The sequence below is a fragment of the Falco biarmicus genome, chromosome 19 (assembly GCF_023638135.1).
Source record: "Falco biarmicus isolate bFalBia1 chromosome 19, bFalBia1.pri, whole genome shotgun sequence".
Lineage (NCBI taxonomy): Eukaryota > Metazoa > Chordata > Aves > Falconiformes > Falconidae > Falco > Falco biarmicus.
In genome coordinates, this window is record NC_079306.1 from 1,961,671 (window position 1) to 1,980,549 (window position 18,879).

The window sequence follows — 18,879 nt, forward strand, 5'->3', positions numbered from 1 at the left end:
ACGCCGCGCTGCCCTGCCCCGAACGGCCCCCCCGCGTCCGGGACAGCGGCACCCCGGGGACCGGGGACCACCGGGAATAGGGGCGCCACCAGGAATGGGGGGCCGTCCAGGACTGGGAGCGGGGACAGGGGTGCCACCAGGACCGGGGCACCTCCCTGGGGCTGGGACCGGAGACCCCCGGGGACAGGGTGCCATCAGGACAGGGGCACCCCCCCCGGGGCCGGGGCTGGGGCCAGGGGCGCCACCAGGACCGGGGCACCCCCCCGGGGCTGGGACCGGGGTCCCCCAGGTGCCACCAGGACCGAGGCACCCCCCCGGTGCTCGGACAGGGGTCCCCCGGGGACAGGGGCGCCACCAGGACCGGGCCCCCCCCGGGGCTGACACTGGGCCCTCCCCCAGCACCCCCACAACTCCCGACGAAGCACCCAAGGGTGCTGAGTGCCCCAGCGAGGGCAGGAGACAGCAGAGGGGCGGCGTAGGGTTGGGAGCGGATCGGGGGGGTGTGTGGAGGGGTGTCGCCCCCCCCCACGCCCCCTCCCCCAGCCCCGGTGCCAGCCCGGGGTGACTGGGGAGGGGAGCAGGTCGCGGGGAAATCGCGGGCACCGATGGCCTCATTTCCTGCAATATAAACCAGGCTTCCTGCGCTTCCTGCTCGGCCCCGGCCGGGGGGGGGGCGAGGGGGGGGCCCGGGCCCCCACCCCGCCATAGGGGGGGGGCAGCCTGGCTCAGCCCCAGCCGGGGCAGGATGGGTGGGGGGCCGGTTCCCGGGGCAGTTTCCGCCCTGGCCACAGGTTCCCCCCTTCCCCAGGGGCTGAAGCCCCCCCCCCCCGTGCCCCTCACTGCCCCCCAACACTCCTGGGGTCCCTCAGCCCTTCCTGGAAGAAGCTCATTAGTCCCAGCCAGGAAGAAGGGTTAATTATGGCCCCTGGGGATGGAGGAGGGAGGGGGGCAGGATTGCGACCCCCCCCACACCTCAGGCCTGCCTTCAGGGGGAATAACCCCCCCAGATTCAGGTATTTTTATATAAAAAAGAGATTGTTTATTGCTCTAAACAAGTTCTGTGGTAACAGAGACCCAATGGACCTGTCACACCAAGCTGCCGGTAAGAAGGGGGGGGTGCTCATCTCCAGGGGCCCCCCAACCCTCCATCCCTGCTCCTCCCTTGGGGACCCCAAAGGCTGTGGGACAACCAGTGCCCCCCAAGAGCCCCAGGGCTGACACAGGGATGGGGTGTGGAGTGACTGCGGGGGGCATGGAGCCCCCACTGTAGTGTTGTGACAGTTCCCGGGGTGGGGGGGGACAATAAAACCCAAGTGCAGCTCAGGAAGCAGCATCGGGGGTGAGGGGGGTGGGGGGGTGGGAATGGGGGGACCCAGATGCTCTTGCATGAGGTATGTAAATGGGGGGTGGGGGTGGGAATGGGAGACTGAGGTATGTAAATGGGGAGGGGGGGCTGGGAAGGGGGACCCAGATGCTCTTGTATGAGGTATGTAAATGGGGGGGGGGGGCTGGGAAGGGGAGACCCAGATGCTCTTGTATGAGGTATGTAAATGGGGGGGGGGCTGCAGCCAGCACAGCCCCCGGGGGACCCTACACCCCAGGGTGGGGGCTGTGATGGGGACGCGGCTCAAGGCCAAGGCTCAGTAGCGCAACAGGCTGAGATAGCACTGGGGGGGGGGGACAGGACCCCCCACGGGGTCTCAGCTCTCCCTGAGGGGCTCCAATGTCCCTGAAGCACCCAGTGGCCACCCGGGCTGGCTCTGTGGCTGGTGGCCACCTTGGGGGCCACCACGGCGAGGGGGGGCCACGTCGCTGCCCCCCAGCCCTAGCGGGGCTTGCCGAGGGGGGGGGCAGCGCGTCACGGGCAGCGGCAGCTTGTGCAGACCTGGGCAGAGGGAGAGTGTGAGAGCCTGAGGGGGGGGACAGCCGGCACCCCCGTGCCTGTCCCCGTGTCCCCACGTCCCCCTCCTCACCGAAGGCGCGGATGAGCTCGGCCTGGACCCCCCAGGAGACCCTCTTCACCAGGCACAGGGTGGTGAGCCCCGCGAAGCCCATGTTGTAGAGGAAGACGATGTAGAAGTTCCCCAACCAGTTGTAGCGGCCAAAATCCCCCAGGAGGTCAAAACGGGTGATCCCTGTGATGGGGGGGGTGGGGGGGGTGTCTGGTCAGAGCACCCCAATCCTGGGGTCACCCCAGTCCTGGGGTCACCCTAGTTCCCCCCCTCCGGGACTCACCCAGCGTCCTGGAGAAGACTGGGAGGGCTGAGCTGAGCACCAGCAAGGAGACGCAGTTCCCGATGATCTGGGCGGGCAGGAGGGAGAGTTTGGGGGGGTCGGCACTACTGCAGGGCCTGCCCCCCGCCCCCTTCAGGCTGGGGAAGGGGCTCCCCAGTGCCAGAAACCCACCAGGGTCCTGCCAGTGCCTGAGGTTGTGCCAGAGGTGGGGGGGACGCGTGGTCCCCTCGCACGGGGACCCCACACAGTGCACAGGGACACACACAACCATGTGGGGACCGGGGGTCCCACACCCTGAGGGGTCCCAGGAGCCCCCCAGCCCAGCGCTCCCACCTTGGTGAGGGGGGTGTCCTGCCGCTCGGGGAGCAGCCGGGTGAAGAGGGGGGAGCTGTAGAAGCCCACGACGGAGGAGACCATCAGGTAGCTGCGAGGCGTGTTAAGGAGGAGAACAGGGAGGGGGGCTGGGGGTGGGGGGTGGCCCTGGGGACAACGTTGGGGACACGAGTGCCCGCCTGAAGGATACAAGATGAGGACAACCTGCAGGGCAGCTCCGAAGGAACCGAAGATGGAGAAGGAGACCTGGCCCAGACAGGCGTCCTGCCGGGAGAGGAGGAGGAGGGGGGGGCACGTTGAGGGGGGAGTGGTCCCCAGGCCAGCGTGGGACGCGACCCCTCGTTGTCCTGTCCCCCCACCCGGGTACCTGGATGCCCCGTGGCATCGCGGCATCGTCCAGCAGCAGCTCCAGGACGTGGAAGCAGACGATGAGCACGGAGATGCCCTGGGAGGAGCAGGGAGGCGGTGAGGGCGGCAGGGGGGACGGCACAGGGACGAGCCCCAGCCCCCCCAGGAGTCCAGGGACGAGCCCCAGCCCCCCCCCCGGGAGCTCAGGGATGCACCCCAGCCCCCCCGGGAGCACAGGGATGCACTCCAGCCCCCCCCCCCCCCCCGGGAGCTCAGGGACGAGCCCCAGCCCTCCCCAGGGAGCCCAGGGATCCACCCCAGTCCCCCCCCCCCCCCGGAGCCCAGGGACGAGCCCCAGACCCCCAGGAGTCCAGGGATGAGCCCCAGCCCCCCCGGCAGCTCAGGGATGCACCCCAGCCCCCCCAGGAGCCCAGGGACACTCACTGTCAGCGCCAGGAGGCCCAGCATGGCCAGGGGGTAGCCCAGGTTCCTCTGCCAGGGTGATGCTCGGTGCCGCAGCTCTGCGGGGAAAGCCATGCCTGGGTGAGAGGGGGGCACGAGCCCCCACCCCAGAGCAGGGGATGGAGGCAGCCCTTGTGGTGGCAGGACAGGGGGTTACAGCCCCCACCCCCTTTTCACACCCACCCTCCTACGGAACCAGTGGTCCCAGTGCCAAGCTGGAGAGAACCCAGGCGTCCTGCTGGGCTTGCTCCCCCCCCCCCCAAGGCTCCTCACCCAGCTTCCTCCTCTTGCTCCGGATGGCAAAGAATTGCTCCCGCAGCAGCTCCACGTTCAAGTTCAGCCAGCAGGAAGCTCTGCCTGCCAGGGAGGAGATGCCGAGGGGCTCACGGAGGCTGAGGGCTCCAACGGGGGGGCAGAGGGGCCCCCAGTCCACCCCGAGCCCCCCCACTCCTGGCTAGTGGCCGTGCCGGGCACCCACCGGAGGAGATTCTGCGGGATACGGCGGCTTCCTCGAGCCTCGCGCAGCTCAACTGCTCATCCAGGTCCTCCAGGAGCTGGGGATGGGGGAGGAGCCCGTGAGCGTAAATGGTGGGGGGGGGACGGACACGCAAAAGACACCTTGTGCCCAGGGATGGGAGACCAGGTGGCCTCGGGGACAGCAACCATCCAGGCTGGGGCAGTGGGACCGGTGGGGGACACCTTACCCGAGGTTTCACCAGTAGCTTCCCGGTAACGGTGAACATGGTGGAGAGGCCGAAGGGGGTGCACACTGCAGGGGAAGGAGAGGCTGAGCAGGTGGTACCCCAACATCCTACCCCTCCCTGTGCCCCCAGAAGGGTCCTGGATAGGGGCTGGGGGTCTCAACCCTGCACCGCCACCCCTCCAGACCCCAGCACCATTTGCAGGGAGCAGCCCCCTGCTCCCAGCTGAGCACCCCGGGGGACGCGCACCCCAGCGCAGGATGGGCCACGGGGCTGGGACACCCTGGGGGAATGTCCCACGACTTACGCAGCAGAAGCAGCACACCAAAGAGCGAGATGCAGGAGTAGAGGTAGGGCAGGTAGTATTCCCAGAGGTCTGTGGAGACAGCATGGTCAGACCAGCAGCACTGCTCCCTTTCAGCCCCAGGGTCTAATCCTGCCCTGCCAGTGCCAGGAGAGCCCCAGTGCACCCCAGCAGCACCCACCGTAGAGTGACTGGCGGCTGGCCGCGTCGTTACCAACGATGGCGGAGGCCACCCACACCATGCCCAGCACCAGCAGCGTCAGCAGCAGCAGCACCACCGATGTCTCGTACACCCTGGCCATGATGCCCTGTAGGAGCAGGGTTAGTGGGGTGCCAGGGACAGGGGGGTAGGGACAGGGTGTGACACCCCCAGGGCCACCTACCTTCTTGGACCCCGCAAAGCCCTCCGACTCAGTGAAGAAGTAAGCGAAGGGCATGAGGAAGACCAGGGACAGATTGGAGAAGAGGAAGATCAAATTCCAGAGGCCTGGAGAGGCGGGATGGCATGGGGTGAGCTTCTGGGGGGGCAACGCTGACCCACAGCCCTCAGGGCACCCCAGGGTCACCCCCTGCACCCACCGTGGACGAGGGACCCGTTCAGCCACTGGATGTAGTAGTTCTGGGGAAAGGAGAGCAGCACCTCGTTGCTGATGATGGAGAAGGGCAGCAGGAGGACAGCACCCAGTGCCACGGCCAGGGTGAAGGTGCACAGCCCCAGTCTGCAGGGGGGATGGGTGTCAGGTCCGGGTCTGGGCCCCCACGGGACCCCCACCCTGCCTGTGGCCACCAGGGTCACGGGTCCCTGTGGGCTGGGGGGACACCGCAGGCAGGGAGCAGGATGGGCAGGAACTTACGCAATCCTGTTGACAGCAGCATCCTCATCATCGTGTGCTGGGGGGGGGGGAAAAACCCAAACCAACGGGGCTGGGGGAGGCAGAGCTGCCCAGAGCATCGCCCCCTGCCCACTCCCAAACCTCCCCTCGCTCCAAATGCTGCAGAACCACTCTTAGGGGGTCTGGGCTCTGCTCCCCTCTCGCAGCAGCTGGGGAGATGCCCTGCAGCGACCGATGCCCCAGCAACCCAGGCTGCGGTGGGAGCCGAAAGCGATGGAGGAACAAGCCCCAGGGAGGCTGGATGTGGCTGCCAACGGCCACCCAGCTCCGGCAGCTCTCACCCTCCTCCTACCTGCCGCAAAGTCCGTGTGCTTCTTGAAGTGGGTTATGATGAAGTGGCAGAGGATGTAGAGGCTGGCGAAGAGCAGGGTGCAGATCTGCAGGCAGAGGAGCACGGGCAGCACAAGCAGGCTCAGAGGGCAGCGCTCCTACCCTGGGCAATGCCCCCAGCCCTGCAGCCTGCCAGTTCCACCCCATTTGTTTTTCCACTCCTGGTCCTGGTTACGCTCCGTAGGTGTGCTCGGCCCTGCCTGTACACAGGGGTTGCACCCAGGGCTCACCCATGGGTGCCTATGTGCTGCCACAGGACCAGGGGGGCTGACACCGCAGAGGGGTGCCCACCCAGCAGCTCCGGGTCAGCCAATGCTGGCAGAGCTGGAAGCTCTGATCCCATGGGATACTCCCACACTGCTCGGCCTTCAGCCCTCGCCTTGCTGGCAGCAGCACCCAGCAGAGCCACGGGAACAGCCTTGAGCTGGGCGTCAAGGCCACCCACAGTGTCCCTCCCACCCCCGCCAGCACGCCGCGGTCCAGCCGGAGCAGGCGACGTTCGAGGAACACGGTGACCTTTCATCCCACCGGGTACGCGGCAGGATGGGGAAAGGTCGCCCAAACCCGCCACCTTGGCACAGGCGGAGCGGAGCAGTCGCGTCACCTCCCCGCTGCCCAGCCTGGGGGGGCTCAGCTGGCTGGGGGTCCCCAGGATCTGCTGGGTGGGGTGGCAGGGAGCTCCGGACCCCCAGAGGGGCAGTGCCCAGCAGGTCCTTCCATTCCTGCCTCTGCCCAGCAGAGGGTCTCAGGCCACAGGTCCCCTCCTGCCACAGGCTGTACCCCCCCCAGCCTGGCCAGGGGACCCCCCAACACCTCCCACACTCAGGGAAGTCAGGCTGAGGGAGCTCCGCACTGGCTGTGCTGAGCCAGAAGCTCGCCGGGATGGGTCATGGTGGTGGGCTGGGGACCTCCAGGGCAGAGGTGCTGGGCTCTAGCACCAAACTGGGTTGTGGCAAGGTGGCCCCGGCACTGCTGGTCACAGCCCACTTGGCCACCCTGCACGCAGCATCCCGAAGAGCCCATGGGAGATGCCAGGACCGGGATGCACAGGTAGGGTTGTCCCTATCCCTGAGCCTGTGGCAGTGGGTGCCCTGGCCGGCAGAGTGGGACCAGAGAAGCGGGGACAGGAGCCTGACACGGGTCTGTCCTGGCTCTGACACTCCAGCACCCAGCACCATCCTGCTCACCCAGGGGCTTTTCACTAGGGCAAACAAGGCCCAGCCCTGGGGGTCTGGCATGGTGGGACCCCAATGCTGAGGGGGGGGGGAGCAGTCAAGACAGCGCAGGGGCTGGGCCAGCCCCAGCAAAGGGGTCAGCACAGCTCAGCCCCGGGACCCCGCTATCTGTGGGGCACACAGCCACCTGCCGCAGCTCTGGCACTGATAAGGGCCGGGCGTGGGGGGCACAGCGGCACCCACAGAGCTAGCCCAGGAGATCCCAGCCCTTGCATGGGGGGGTGTGGGGGGTGCGTGCAGGCCCCCAGCCCATCGCTCCCCACCACACCGGGACCCTCCCACCGCCCCACCCCCCGTACTCACGATAGACTCGCGGACCCTCTCGTGGAAGAGCTGTTCCCGCACGGCCAGCACGTCCTGCTCCAGAGGGGCCATGCTGCTGCCAGCATGGCCGGGCTGCGCGGGCCGGGGCTGCCGGGCCGGTACTGCCGCGGGAAGCGCCGAGCCCCGCCGGTTCACGGCCAAGGCCGCCCGTAGCCCCGCCCCCTGCCGCCAGCCCCGCCCCTGGCGGATGGTACCCGCTACAATGTGATGTAGCGGGGCATGAAAGGGCGCCGCCTCCCCCGCTCATTGGTTGCGGGGTGTGAATGAAGAGCCGCTCATTGGTGGAGAGCGACGCAGAGCGCTGTGATAGGCCAATGGCGCCGCTGCGCTCCCGCCCACCGCTCCCAGGGGGCTGAAGCAGGATTAGGAGCAGGGACAGGATTAATCCCCGGCCCAGGAGCTAATCCCGGGGGGGGGTTAATCCCCGGCGGGGGCGAGGCAAGATGCCCGGGCTAGGACGACCGAGCACAGCAGCGCCCCTCCCCCCCCCCCAGGCCTACAGCTTAAGCCCAGGCAGCTCGAGGGTCCCAGCAGAGCAGCAGCACCCCAGGTGCCCCGGCAGAGCCCCCCCCCCCTCCGGGATGGCAGCCATCACCACCCCCCCAAGTGCCCAGGGGGAGTGCTGGGCAGAGCCAGCTCCCACCAGGAGCACTGCCATCGTGGCCGTGTCACTGGGCACAGACAATAGGGCCAGTCTGTTCCCATGGGATGGGGCCAGGCGGCCCCGGCACCGACACAGAGGGTTTGTATCAGACACGGTGGCAGCTTCTCTTAAAGCCTTTTATTCACAGACATGGTACAGACACATGGAAAACCGACATATCACATCAGAGAGCACCAGCCCAGCCAGAGCAGCGCGTCCCTCCAGCCGGGCCCAAGGGGCTGAACCCCCCCCAGTGCACAAGAAAGCCGGTGTTTGAAGCAGACATTTTGTGGACATGCTACAGCGACAGAAGGAATCCAGTGCTTAGTACTCCTCCCCTTCCTCTTCTCCCTCCCCCTCCACCGAATCCACCCCCACCTCCTCGTAATCCTTCTCCAGAGCAGCCATGTCCTCCCGGGCCTCCGAGAACTCCCCCTCCTCCATGCCCTCCCCCACGTACCAGTGCACGAACGCCCGCTTGGCGTACATCAGGTCAAACTTGTGGTCCAGGCGCGCCCACGCCTCGGCGATGGCCGTCGTGTTGCTCAGCATGCAGACGGCGCGCTGCACCTTGGCCAGGTCCCCCCCGGGGACCACCGTGGGCGGCTGGTAGTTGATGCCCACCTTGAAGCCAGTAGGGCACCAGTCCACAAACTGGATGCTACGCTTGGTCTTGATGGTGGCGATGGCGGCGTTGACATCCTTGGGCACCACGTCCCCGCGGTACAGCAGGCAGCACGCCATGTACTTGCCGTGCCGCGGGTCGCACTTCACCATCTGGTTGGCGGGCTCGAAGCAGGCATTGGTGATCTCGGCCACCGAGAGCTGCTCGTGGTAAGCCTTCTCGGCCGAGATGACGGGGGCGTAGGTGGCCAGCGGGAAGTGGATGCGGGGGTAGGGCACCAGGTTGGTCTGGAATTCCGTCAGGTCGACGTTCAGGGCCCCGTCGAAGCGCAGCGAGGCCGTGATGGACGACACGATCTGGCTGATGAGGCGGTTGAGGTTGGTGTAGGTGGGCCTCTCGATGTCCAGGTTGCGGCGGCAGATGTCGTAGATGGCCTCGTTGTCCACCATGAAGGCGCAGTCGGAGTGCTCCAGGGTGGTGTGGGTGGTAAGGATGGAGTTGTAGGGCTCCACCACGGCTGTGGAGACTTGTGGGGCCGGGTAGATGGAGAACTCCAGCTTGGACTTCTTGCCGTAGTCGACGGAGAGGCGTTCCATGAGCAGGGAGGTGAAGCCGGAGCCGGTGCCACCCCCAAAGCTGTGGAAGACCAGGAAGCCCTGCAGCCCCGTGCACTGGTCAGCCTGGAGAGAGGGAAGAAACAACAGGACCAATCCATCAATAATTGTCTTTAAGCTGCTATCGAGTTGCTCAGGAAGAACAAATATTCACCCCAGGATCTCAGGCCTTTGGGGACACCCATCTGGTGACACCGACAGGGGCAGGTACCTGCCCAAGTGCCCCAGCTCTGCAAGCACCACATGACCAATGTTTGGGAAAGGGGCTTTTCCCCCCACAGGGATTGGGGGACACTTGGCTAGTTCCTGCTCTGGGAGGTGCCGCTTGCAGCACTGGTGCCCAGCACAACCCAGTCAGCCTGGTTTGGGGAAGAGGAAATTGCACAGGAGCTGGTGCAGCAGGAGTTAACACAGCTCCTCGTAAGCACTTGGTCAAGAAGGATCAGAGTCCAGATCAAGGACAGACCTCACATGACCTGCAAAAAGGGATAAAATAAAGTTTTTCCCAAGGGCAAAACAGCCCCAGCCTCCCCCCGTGCTCCTGGTGTGCATCCTGGGCTCGGAGCTGCGGTGGGTTTCCAGTCCTGAGGAAGGGGATTCTGCCCGGCAAGAGGGGAAGGGGCTGATCCTGATCTCTACTTGTTGGATCCAGGCATGGTGCAGGGTGCCACAAACTGCACCCAGGCCATGGGGGGCACAGCCTGGCTCCTTGTTATCACCCATGTCCCATCAGAGGGTTCCCCAAGGATTTTGGGGGGCACAGGTATCACCCAGACTTTGCACCCACCAGCTTGCGGATGCCAAGAGCTGGGGCAGCTGCACCAGTCAAACCAGTGCTGCGCCAGCAGCCAGACTGGGGCTGTGTCACCCCCTGCCTGCCCCAGGCCAGGGGCTTCCCAACCCACGGCGGGGCTGGGACAGGGCTGCGGTCCTGTGTGGGCACTGGGGACAGCCCAGACCTGTCACCCCCACCCCAGGGCAGCCCCACAAAGTGCTGATGGGCTGAGAAGGACCTGCTGAGCACCCCCCCCAGGAACACGGGGCTCCCCTTTGTCCCCAGTCCCGGGGGAGAGGTGCCACCGGCCAGCCCCCCAGGGATGCTCACCAGCTTGCGGATGCGGTCGAGGGACCAGGTCGATGATCTCCTTCCCGATGGTGTAGTGCCCACGGGCGTAGTTGTTGGCCGCATCCTCCTTGCCCGTGATCAGGCTGCTCGGGGTGGAAGAGCTGCCGGTACGTCCCGGTGGCGCACCTCATCTGCGGGGACAGCCCCCCTTCCCGGTGTCAGCACCCCGCTCACACTGGGACAGCCGCCCCCACCCCAGCAGCAGCACCCCGCTCACAGCGGGGCAGCCCCCCCGCATCCCTGCCGCTGCTCACCGATCACCGTGGGCTCCAGGTCCACGAAGACGGCGCGGGGCACGTGCTTGCCGGCCCCCGTCTCGCTGAAGAAGGTGTTGAAGGAGTCGTCCCCCCCCGCCGATGGTCTTGTCGCTGGGCATCTGCCCGTCGGGCTGGATGCCGTGCTCCAGGCAGTACAGCTCCCAGCAGGCGTTGCCGATCTGCACGCCCGCTTGGCCCACATGGATGGAGATGCACTCGCGCTGCAGGGGGGGGGGGGATGACACACAGGGTGGGTGGGTGGGCTAAGGCTCCTTGGAGCCCCCCACCCTACCATGGGTTGTGCTGTGGCTTGGCTGAGTGGTGGTGGGGCAGCACAGGAGCTAAGCTTGCCCTAGGAGCAGGGGGGTGGGGGGGCATTTGGGGACAGAGCGGAGCTTGGGGGGGGGGGGGGGACGACGACGACACACGTCACCCCACAGCTGCCCTCCATCTGCTTCCAAATGGCGCTGGGAGGACATTTTGCCGCCCCACAACAGGGGCAGGGCCAGCCTGTGCTGCAGGAGAAGGAAGAGGAGGAAGCACCAGGCACAGCAGCAGGGAACGTGACTGCACCACCCGACCCAAAAATCACCGGGGGAGGGTGGGGGGGGCTGATGGCGTCACCACCACCACCCCCCACCACCCCCCGTTTGGGCTGGGGGATGGGAGGGGCGGGGGGGTCCCTTGTGTGTGTCACCCCCCCGGATGCAGCACATTCCCAGCCGCACCCTGCACCGCAGCACCTGCTCCCGCACATTCCTCCCGCCCCGGGGGGGGATGGGGGGGACGGAGGGGGGGGGGTCTGCAGCAGCCAGGGAGCAGGATTAACCCCACGGAGCAGGTCTCGGGTGGGCGGCAGGAGCAAAGCGGGGCGCTATGGCGGGGGGGGGGAGGGGGGGGGAAGGGGAGCGGGGAAGATCCGCAGCATCCCAGGAGCAGGTCTCGGGCGGGTGGCAGGAGCAAAGTGGGGCGCTACGGGGGGGGAGTTGGGGGGTCCGCAGCATCGACGGAGCAGGATTAGCCCCACGGAGCCGGTCTCGGGTGGGGGGCAGGAGCGAAGCGGGGCGCTGGGGGGTGTGTGTGAAGGGGGGTTGGGGGCTTGATCTGTGGGGGGCTGGTACTGCAGGGTGGGGGTTGGGCTATGCCCCCTGGAGGGGAGGTGGGGCTGTGCTCCCGCTCCTCGCTTTCCCGCGCGCGGGAAGGTTAACGGTCGGGGCTGGGCGCCAAAAGCGGGCCAGAGCCCCGCCCCCCGCCGGAGGGTGGGGGGACACCCGGGACCACGTGCTGCCCCCCAAGCGGGGCTGTGTATTGCCCCCCCCCAGGTGTTCTATTTAGCAAGGGCTACCCCCGCAGCTGCCTCTTTACCCCCCCACTCCCCCCAGCCTCTGCTCTGCGCCCCCCCCCGCTCCCCCCCCAGCCCCATCTGCACTCCACCCCCAATCCCCGCTCTACCCTATTACCCCCCCCATTCCGCTCCCTCCCCCCCCCCCCCGCAGCCTATCTCCCCCCCCCCCCCCGCCCCAGGTCCTCCACAGCCCCCCAGCTCTTCCTCCCCCCCCCCGCTCCCAGCGCCCCCCTATTTTGCGATGCCCCCCTAATTTTGCAGCGCCCCCTCCCCAATTTTACAATGCGCCGCCGCCCCCCCCCCCCCTTACCATGGTTGCAGCTCGGTTACTCGTCCCGACAAGCTAGGAATCGACGCAAGTACCAGCCTGCAGCCGCCCCGGGCACCCCCCTATATACCGGCCCGGGGGGGCGGGCCAGCGCCCACGCACCCTCTCTATTGGCTGACGCGCCCCGCCCGTCCATGCTCTATCACCCGCTGATTGGCTGCGACGCGTGGCGCGCCACGCCTCTTCCCCCCCCCCCCCCGCTGCCTATCGGGCGGGCTCTGCGGGGCTTTGGGGGCCCCCCCCCCGGCGCGGGGGGCAGCGCCCGTATTGCGGGGGGGTACGAAGGGCTCCCCCCTTGCATGGGAGGGTGGGAGCAGCGGGGGTCTGATACCCCCCCACCCCACCCCGGGCGCTCCTCAATGTGCCCCCCCCCCCCGCCGCGTTTGCCGCGGAGGGGGGGGGGGGGCACGGCCACTCCCGCCCCCCCCCCGCCCGGTGCGGTTCCGCTGCAGAAGAAAACTGCGACATGGGGGGGGAACGGCACGTGCTGCCGCGCCCCTCCCCGCCCCCCCCCCCCTCCCCCCGGCATCCCGAGGCTGTTAATCGGCTTCTCCGGCCTCCCGGACACCCCCCCCCCCCCGCCCCATCTGCACCGACCACCCCCCGCCCCCCGCCCCTGCCCATCTGCACCCCAGTGTCCCCCCCCCCCAGCCCATCTGCAGCCTGGGGACCCCCCCCAGCATCCTCCGGCCCATCTGCACCCCAGCCCCCCCCCCCCCAGCCCATCTGCAGCCTGGGGACCCCCCCCAGCATCCTCCCGGCCCGTCTGCCCCCCAGGCTGCCCCCCCCCCCAGCTCATCTTCAGGTGGCCCCTCTCAGCCCCAAAATCCTGCCAGGGTGGGGGGCACCAAGCACTGGGACCCCCACTGGATCACCACTGGGGGTAGGGGGGGCAGACCCCCCCCTCACCGCAGTGGGCTTTGTCTCAGCTGTATCTGCAGCACAGTGACCCTGTCTCCCTATGTGACCCCCCCCCCCCGGCTGGGTGCAACCCCCTCACCCACTATGGGGACCACCCCCCATGTCTATAAAATACAGGATGAGTTGGGGTCTCGGCGTAGCTCCCTGCCGGGCTGTGAGGCCATGGGGACCCCAGCACTGGGGCTTTAGGGGGGGGCCCAGCACAAACACCCCCCCCCCCCCCTTTAATCCTCAAAGCTATTTGCTCCCAATAATCCGCCTTCCTGTTGCGCCCAGACCTTTGCCGACAACCCAGCGGCCCCTTCGGCAGCGGGTACTGCCAGCGCCCCCCCCCCCCCAGTCCTATGTGTCCCCCGACCCCCCCCCCAGGCCACCCCCCCACCCCCCCCAGCCTGGCCCACCCTAGGGTGGCAGGCGCAGCCCGCCGCAGCTGCATTGCAGCGGGTGACGTGGCTCCCCGCCATTTGCCTCGCCTGGCCGCCGCATGGCCGCTGCGTGGTGGCCACCGGCCACCTCGTTTTCCTTGCCCGCTACCACCGAGGACACCCCCCCCCTCCAATTCTTGCTGGGGGGGGGGGGGGGGGGCGGCATAAGCTCTCGGGGGCCAACCTGAGCTCCTCAGCGATGCCAAGGTGGCCACCAGCCTTTGGCAGGGAAAAGCCGCTCCCAGTGCTGCTCATCGCCATACTGGGAGCTGGTGTTGCTGGTGTTGTGGCAGGCGGGGTGGGGGTGGGGGGTCGCAGGGTGCGGTGTGTCCCCCCTCCCCCACCGCATCGCTGCAGCACCCGCTCGAGTTTCACTCACCCTGTTCAACTTCCCCTTCGTTATTTATCCCTGCCTGGAGTCACAGGGGAGTAGCGAGGGGGGGGGACAGCGGGTCTGGCTCCCCCCAGGCGGAGCTGGGGGAGGGGGGGGGGGGGCGCTGCTACCACTTCCCCCTCCCCCACTGACTGCGCCCAGCTTGACCAGCCAGGGCTGCTCTTCCCTGCAAGCGGGGGGAGGGGGGGGGGATGGGGACAGAGGGGCTCCAGGAGACAACAGGGATGGGGGCTGGGGGGGGGGCACACACCCCACCGAGCCCTGGACACGCAGCGGGATGAAGGAGCCACTCTCAGCCCCCTGTGCTGCGCAGTAGGACCCCCCCTCCCCCCATAGGCAATGCAGCCCCTCCCCCAGCACAGCAGGACCCCCCCCCCCCATGGGCCAATGCAGCCCCCTCCCCTGGCACAGCAGGCAGCAGAGCCACCGCCCCCCCACCCAAGGGCAATGCATGCCCCTCCCCTGGTACAGCAGGACCCCCACCATGGGCAATGCAGCCCCTCCCCAGCACAGCAGGACCCCCTCCCCACCCAAGGGCAATGCAGCCCCTCCCCCCAGCACAGCAGGACCCCCCCCCCATGGGCAATGCAGCCCCCTCCCCTGAGCACAGCAGGCAGCAGAGCCACCACCACCCCATGGGCAATGCAGCCCCTCCCCAGCACAGCAGGACCCCTCCCCACCCATGGGCAATGCAGCCCCTCCCCTGGTACAGCAGGACCCCCCCACCATGGGCAATGCAGCCCCTCCCCAGCACAGCAGGACCCCCCTCCCCACCCAAGGGCAATGCAGCCCCTTCCCTGGTACAGCAGGCAGCACAGCCACTGCCCCCCGCCCCCCCCATGGGCAATGCAGCCCCTCCCCCAGCACAGCAGGACCCCCCCCCCGGGGCGATGCAGCCCCTCCCCTACCACAACAGGCAGCAGAGCCCACCCCCAGCTTCTGCCAAACAGAGGGGGGGGGGGGTGTCTCAGAGCTCCCCAGGGGGAGTTAAAGCCCCCAGGGTGCTCACTTGGCTCCTGGTTCTCAGAAAACCCAACGCCCCCACCCCCCACGTAGGGAGCCAGGGCACAGTGCAGGGGCACAGAGGGGGACACAGTGACACTGCCCAGCCCAGGACGGAGAGGGAGGACCACACTGCTGTGGGCTGGGATCAGCACGAGCCCAGGCACAGGGCTGGGGGACCAGGGTGAAGACCCTGGGTGCAGGTGGGGATCCCCAGGACACCACAGACTGGGGGGGGGGGGGGGGGGGGGGAAACGACGACAACAGCCAGCGTGGGAGCCCAGGGAGGAACGTCGCAGGATGGAGTGAAGACAACCAGAGCCGGGGTAAGACAGGGAATGCTTTTTATTCGGACCCACAGGAGAGGACGGGTGGGTCCGTAACAGACTTTTCCACTGAAGCACAGACCACTGAACAGGACAGACCGCGGTGCACACACTCGCTACAGACCCCCGGGGTGGGGGTCTTCAACTAGGTTATGTTCCCCTGTACGAGCAGCACCCTTGTGAGAGTTTAGTACTCCTCCCCTTCCCTCTTCTCCCTCCCCCTCCACCGAATCCACCCCCACCTCCCTCGTAATCCTTCTCCAGGGCAGCCATGTCCTCCCGGGCCCTCCGAGAACTCCCCCCCATCCCCTCCATGCCCTCCCCCCACGTACCAGTGCACGAACGCACCGCTTGGCGTACATCAGGTCAAACTTGTGGTCCAGGCGCGCCCACGCCTCGGCGATGGCCGTCGTGTTGCTCAGCATGCAGACGGCGCGCTGCACCTTGGCCAGGTCCCCCCCGGGGACCACCGTGGGCGGCTGGTAGTTGATGCCCACCTTCGAAGCCAGTAGGGCACCAGTCCACACAAACTGGATGGTGCGCTTGGTCTTGATGGTGGCGATGGCGGCGTTGACATCCTTGGGCACCACGTCCCCGCGGTACAGCAGGCAGCACGCCATGTACTTGCCGTGCCGCGGGTCGCACTTCACCATCTGGTTGGCGGGCTCGAAGCAGGCGTTGGTGATCTCGGCCACCGAGAGCTGCTCGTGGTAAGCCCTTCTCGGCCGAGATGACGGGGGCGTAGGTGGGCCAGCGGGAAGTGGATGCGGGGGTAGGGCACCAGGTTGGTCTGGAATTCCGTCAGGTCGACGTTCAGGGCCCCCGTCGAAGCGCAGCGAGGCCCGTGATGGACGACACGATCTGGCCTATCAAGCGGTTGAGGTTGGTGTAGGTGGGCCTCTCGATGTCCAGGTTGCCGGCGGCAGATGTCGTAGATGGCCTCGTTGTCCACCATGAAGGCGCAGTCGGAGTGCTCCAGGGTGGTGTGGGTGGTGAGGATGGAGTTGTAGGGCTCCACCACGGCCGTGGAGACTTGTGGGGCCGGGTAGATGGAGAACTCCAGCTTGGACTTCTTGCCGTAGTCGACGGAGGAGGCGTTCCATGAGCAGGGAGGTGAAGCCGAGCCCGGTGCCACCCCCAAAGCTGTGGAAGACCAGGAAGCCCTGCAGCCCCGTGCACTGGTCAGCCTGGGAGGGGAGACAAGGGGGGGCACGTTCAGTCCCCGCCAGCGGGAGAACTTGCTCCTTCCTCCCCGGAGACTCACAAGCTTTGGGGACTCCCAGCAGCGGAGACATCCCTGGCACAGGTGACAGAACGGCCCTGGCCCCATCATGGGCACAGAGTCATGGGAGCGGTGGGTCCCCATGCCAGAAGAACCCCACGGGGTGGCTGGGTGCCACCAGCAGAACTGGGATGGCTTTAGGCAGCAGAGCAAAGCCCAGGCTTGGCACAGCCGCAGGGCTCCGGGAAGGGCCGGTGGGGGCTGCCACCGGCCTGCGCGGTCCCCAGGAGGGCCCATCCCAGCCGCACACGCAGCTGGACTCAGCCGTGGCCGGAGCCAAGCGGGAACAAAGAGGGAATTGCAGAGCTCAGCACCATTGGCGCCCGGGGGCTGCGGCGCTGTGGAGCAGCTCCAGCGCCCCAGCTGCGCCGAATCCCGCTGCCGGCCAATGGCAGCCACTGCAGAGCAGGATTAACATTAATTAATATATTAAATCTAGCCAGCCCAGCTAGTCCGGAGGGGAGGGAGAAACTGAGTCTTTGTCCTCAGCTCACCACCTGCACCCCCCCACCCCCCCCTGCACCCACCAGCTTGCGGATGCGGTCGAGGACCAGGTCGATGATCTCCTTCCCCGATGGTATAGTGCCCACGGGGCGTAGTTGTTGGCCGCATCCTCCTTGCCCGTGATCAGCTGCTCGGGGTGGAAGAGCTGCCGGTACGTCCCGGTGCGCACACTCATCTGCGGGGACAGGCCCCCCTTCCCGGTGTCAGCACCCCGCTCACACTGGGACAGCCGCCCCCCACCCCAGCAGCAGCACCCCCGCTCACAGCGGGGCAGGCCCCCCCCGCATCCCTGCCGCTGCTCACCGATCACCGTGGGCTCCAGGTCCACGAAGACGGCGCGGGGCACGTGCTTGCCGGCCCCCGTCTCGCTGAAGAAGGTGTTGAAGGAGTCGTCCCCCCCCGCCGATGGTCTTGTCGCTGGGCATCTGCCCGTCGGGCTGGATGCCGTGCTCCAGGCAGTACAGCTCCCAGCAGGCGTTTGCCGATCTGCAACGCCCGCTTGGCCCACATGGATTGGAGATGCACTCGCGCTGGGGGGGGACACGGCACAGGGTGGTCTTGGCACCCCCGAGCTCCCCGCTGCGGCCCCCCCACCCCAGCGCCCCCCGGGGTCGCTGCCCCCAGGACGGGCTGGTACCCCGGCTGGGGCACGGCCCCCCCAGGGCTGGATGGGGCCAAATCCTGGCCCGGACGCGCCCCTCTTGGCTGGGTGCTGGCAGGCACCGAGGGCTGCAGGGGGGCCCCGCTCTGGGGATGCTCAACTCCAGGGGTCCCATCCTGCCCACTGTGGGATGGGGAGCTCAGCACTGGGGGTCCCATCCCACCCCGCTAAGGGAGCTGGGACCCTGCCCATTGTGGGATGGGGGCTCAGCACAAGGGGTCCCATCCTGCCTCCCTGAGGAGCTGGGACCCTGCCCATTGTGGGATGGGGGCTCAGCTCCAGGGATCCCATTCTGTCCTGGGGGATCAGGGCCCACACCCAAGGTAAGGCAGGGAGCCCCCAGGGCCCCATCCTGCCCTATTGAGACCCAGCAACACTCACTGTGGGTGGAGCTGAGCACCAGGGTCTCAGCCTGCCCACCTCGGGACCCCATTGAACCAGGGCCACACCCAGTTTGGGTACTGGGGGGGCCCCATCCTGCCCTGCCTTTTCTGCAGCGTGGGATGGGGTGCTCAGCACCAGGGGGGACCCATTCTAACCCCTTTAAACCAGGGCCACCGCCCAGTGCAGACCAAGGGCTCAGCACCAGGAGGTCTATCCTGCCCAGTTTAATGAGGCCCACGCCCAGTTCGTGGACCACAGCTCAATACTGGGAATGGGGGGCCCGATCCTTTGTCGAGCCGGTGCCACGCCCAGTACAGACACAGGGCTCAGCACCGGGGGACTCATCCTGACCGGTTTAACGGGAGCCACGCCTGGTGCGGGCTCGGGGCTCAGCCCCGGGGACCCATCCTGACCGGTTTAACGGGCATCGCGCCCGGAGGGGGCTTAGGGCTCAGTCCCGGAGGTCACATCCTGCCCGGGGTAACGGGAGCCGCGCCCCGGTGCGGGCTCAGCCCCGGGGCCGAGGGCTCTGTTCTCGGGGGGATGGGGACCGGGACCCGGGGGCGGGGGTTTAGGGACCGGGAACAACGGCGGGACCGGGACCCGGGGGGGAGGGGGACTGGGACCCGGAGGGAGATGGGGGGGGCGCGGGACGGACGACGGTGACCGGGAGCAACGGCGGGAGCGGAACCCGGGTGGGGGGGGGGGGGGAGGGAGGACGACGGTGAACGGGAACAACGGCGGGCCCCGGGAGATGGGGGGGAGGGGCGGGGATAGGGGACCGTGACCGAGAACAACGGCGGGACCGGGACCCTGGAGGGGGTGGGGTGGGAATGGGGACCGGGAACAACGGCGGGCCCGGGGGGATGGGTGGGAA

The 18,879-nt window shown here is 67.8% G+C and overlaps 2 protein-coding genes and 1 pseudogene across 2 annotated transcripts; all 3 read right to left on the reverse strand.

Moving 5' to 3' along the window:
* Nucleotides 1–1,460: 1,460 nt before the first annotated feature.
* On the reverse strand, nucleotides 1,461–7,320 carry LMBR1L (limb development membrane protein 1 like). The gene is made up of 17 exons (XM_056322489.1): nucleotides 7,145–7,320; nucleotides 5,569–5,653; nucleotides 5,238–5,274; nucleotides 4,963–5,102; nucleotides 4,767–4,870; nucleotides 4,565–4,691; nucleotides 4,387–4,455; nucleotides 4,083–4,147; nucleotides 3,857–3,932; nucleotides 3,652–3,735; nucleotides 3,361–3,437; nucleotides 2,936–3,013; nucleotides 2,759–2,832; nucleotides 2,569–2,659; nucleotides 2,236–2,302; nucleotides 1,974–2,135; nucleotides 1,461–1,885 (listed from the first exon to the last, which is right to left on the reverse strand). Exons 1-17 carry the CDS (start codon nucleotides 7,214–7,216, stop codon nucleotides 1,701–1,703), a joined length of 1,593 nt encoding a protein of 530 aa, XP_056178464.1. The 5' UTR covers nucleotides 7,217–7,320; the 3' UTR covers nucleotides 1,461–1,700.
* A 611-nt stretch (nucleotides 7,321–7,931) lies between these two features.
* On the reverse strand, nucleotides 7,932–12,134 carry TUBA1B (tubulin alpha 1b). The gene is given in 7 exon segments (XM_056322408.1): nucleotides 7,932–9,113; nucleotides 10,153–10,173; nucleotides 10,175–10,255; nucleotides 10,257–10,299; nucleotides 10,424–10,524; nucleotides 10,526–10,651; nucleotides 12,086–12,134. Coding segments are annotated over 7 exon segments (1,356 nt in total). The 5' UTR covers nucleotides 12,089–12,134; the 3' UTR covers nucleotides 7,932–8,132.
* Nucleotides 12,135–15,172: 3,038 nt separating this feature from the next.
* Nucleotides 15,173–17,448, reverse strand: LOC130141439 (tubulin alpha-1 chain-like; annotated as a pseudogene).
* Between the last annotated feature and the right edge of the window lie 1,431 nt (nucleotides 17,449–18,879).

Coding starts and splice junctions, on each gene's coding strand:
- LMBR1L (XM_056322489.1), bottom strand. CDS start 7,216: ATGGCCCCTCTGGAGCAGGACGTGCTGGCCGTGCGGGAACAGCTCTTC. Junction 3,438..3,651: donor GAGCAAGAGGAGGAAGCTGG/GTGAGGAGCCTT, acceptor CTTTCCCCGCAG/AGCTGCGGCACCGAGCATCA. Junction 2,136..2,235: donor AGTCTTCTCCAGGACGCTGG/GTGAGTCCCGGA, acceptor CCCCCATCACAG/GGATCACCCGTTTTGACCTC.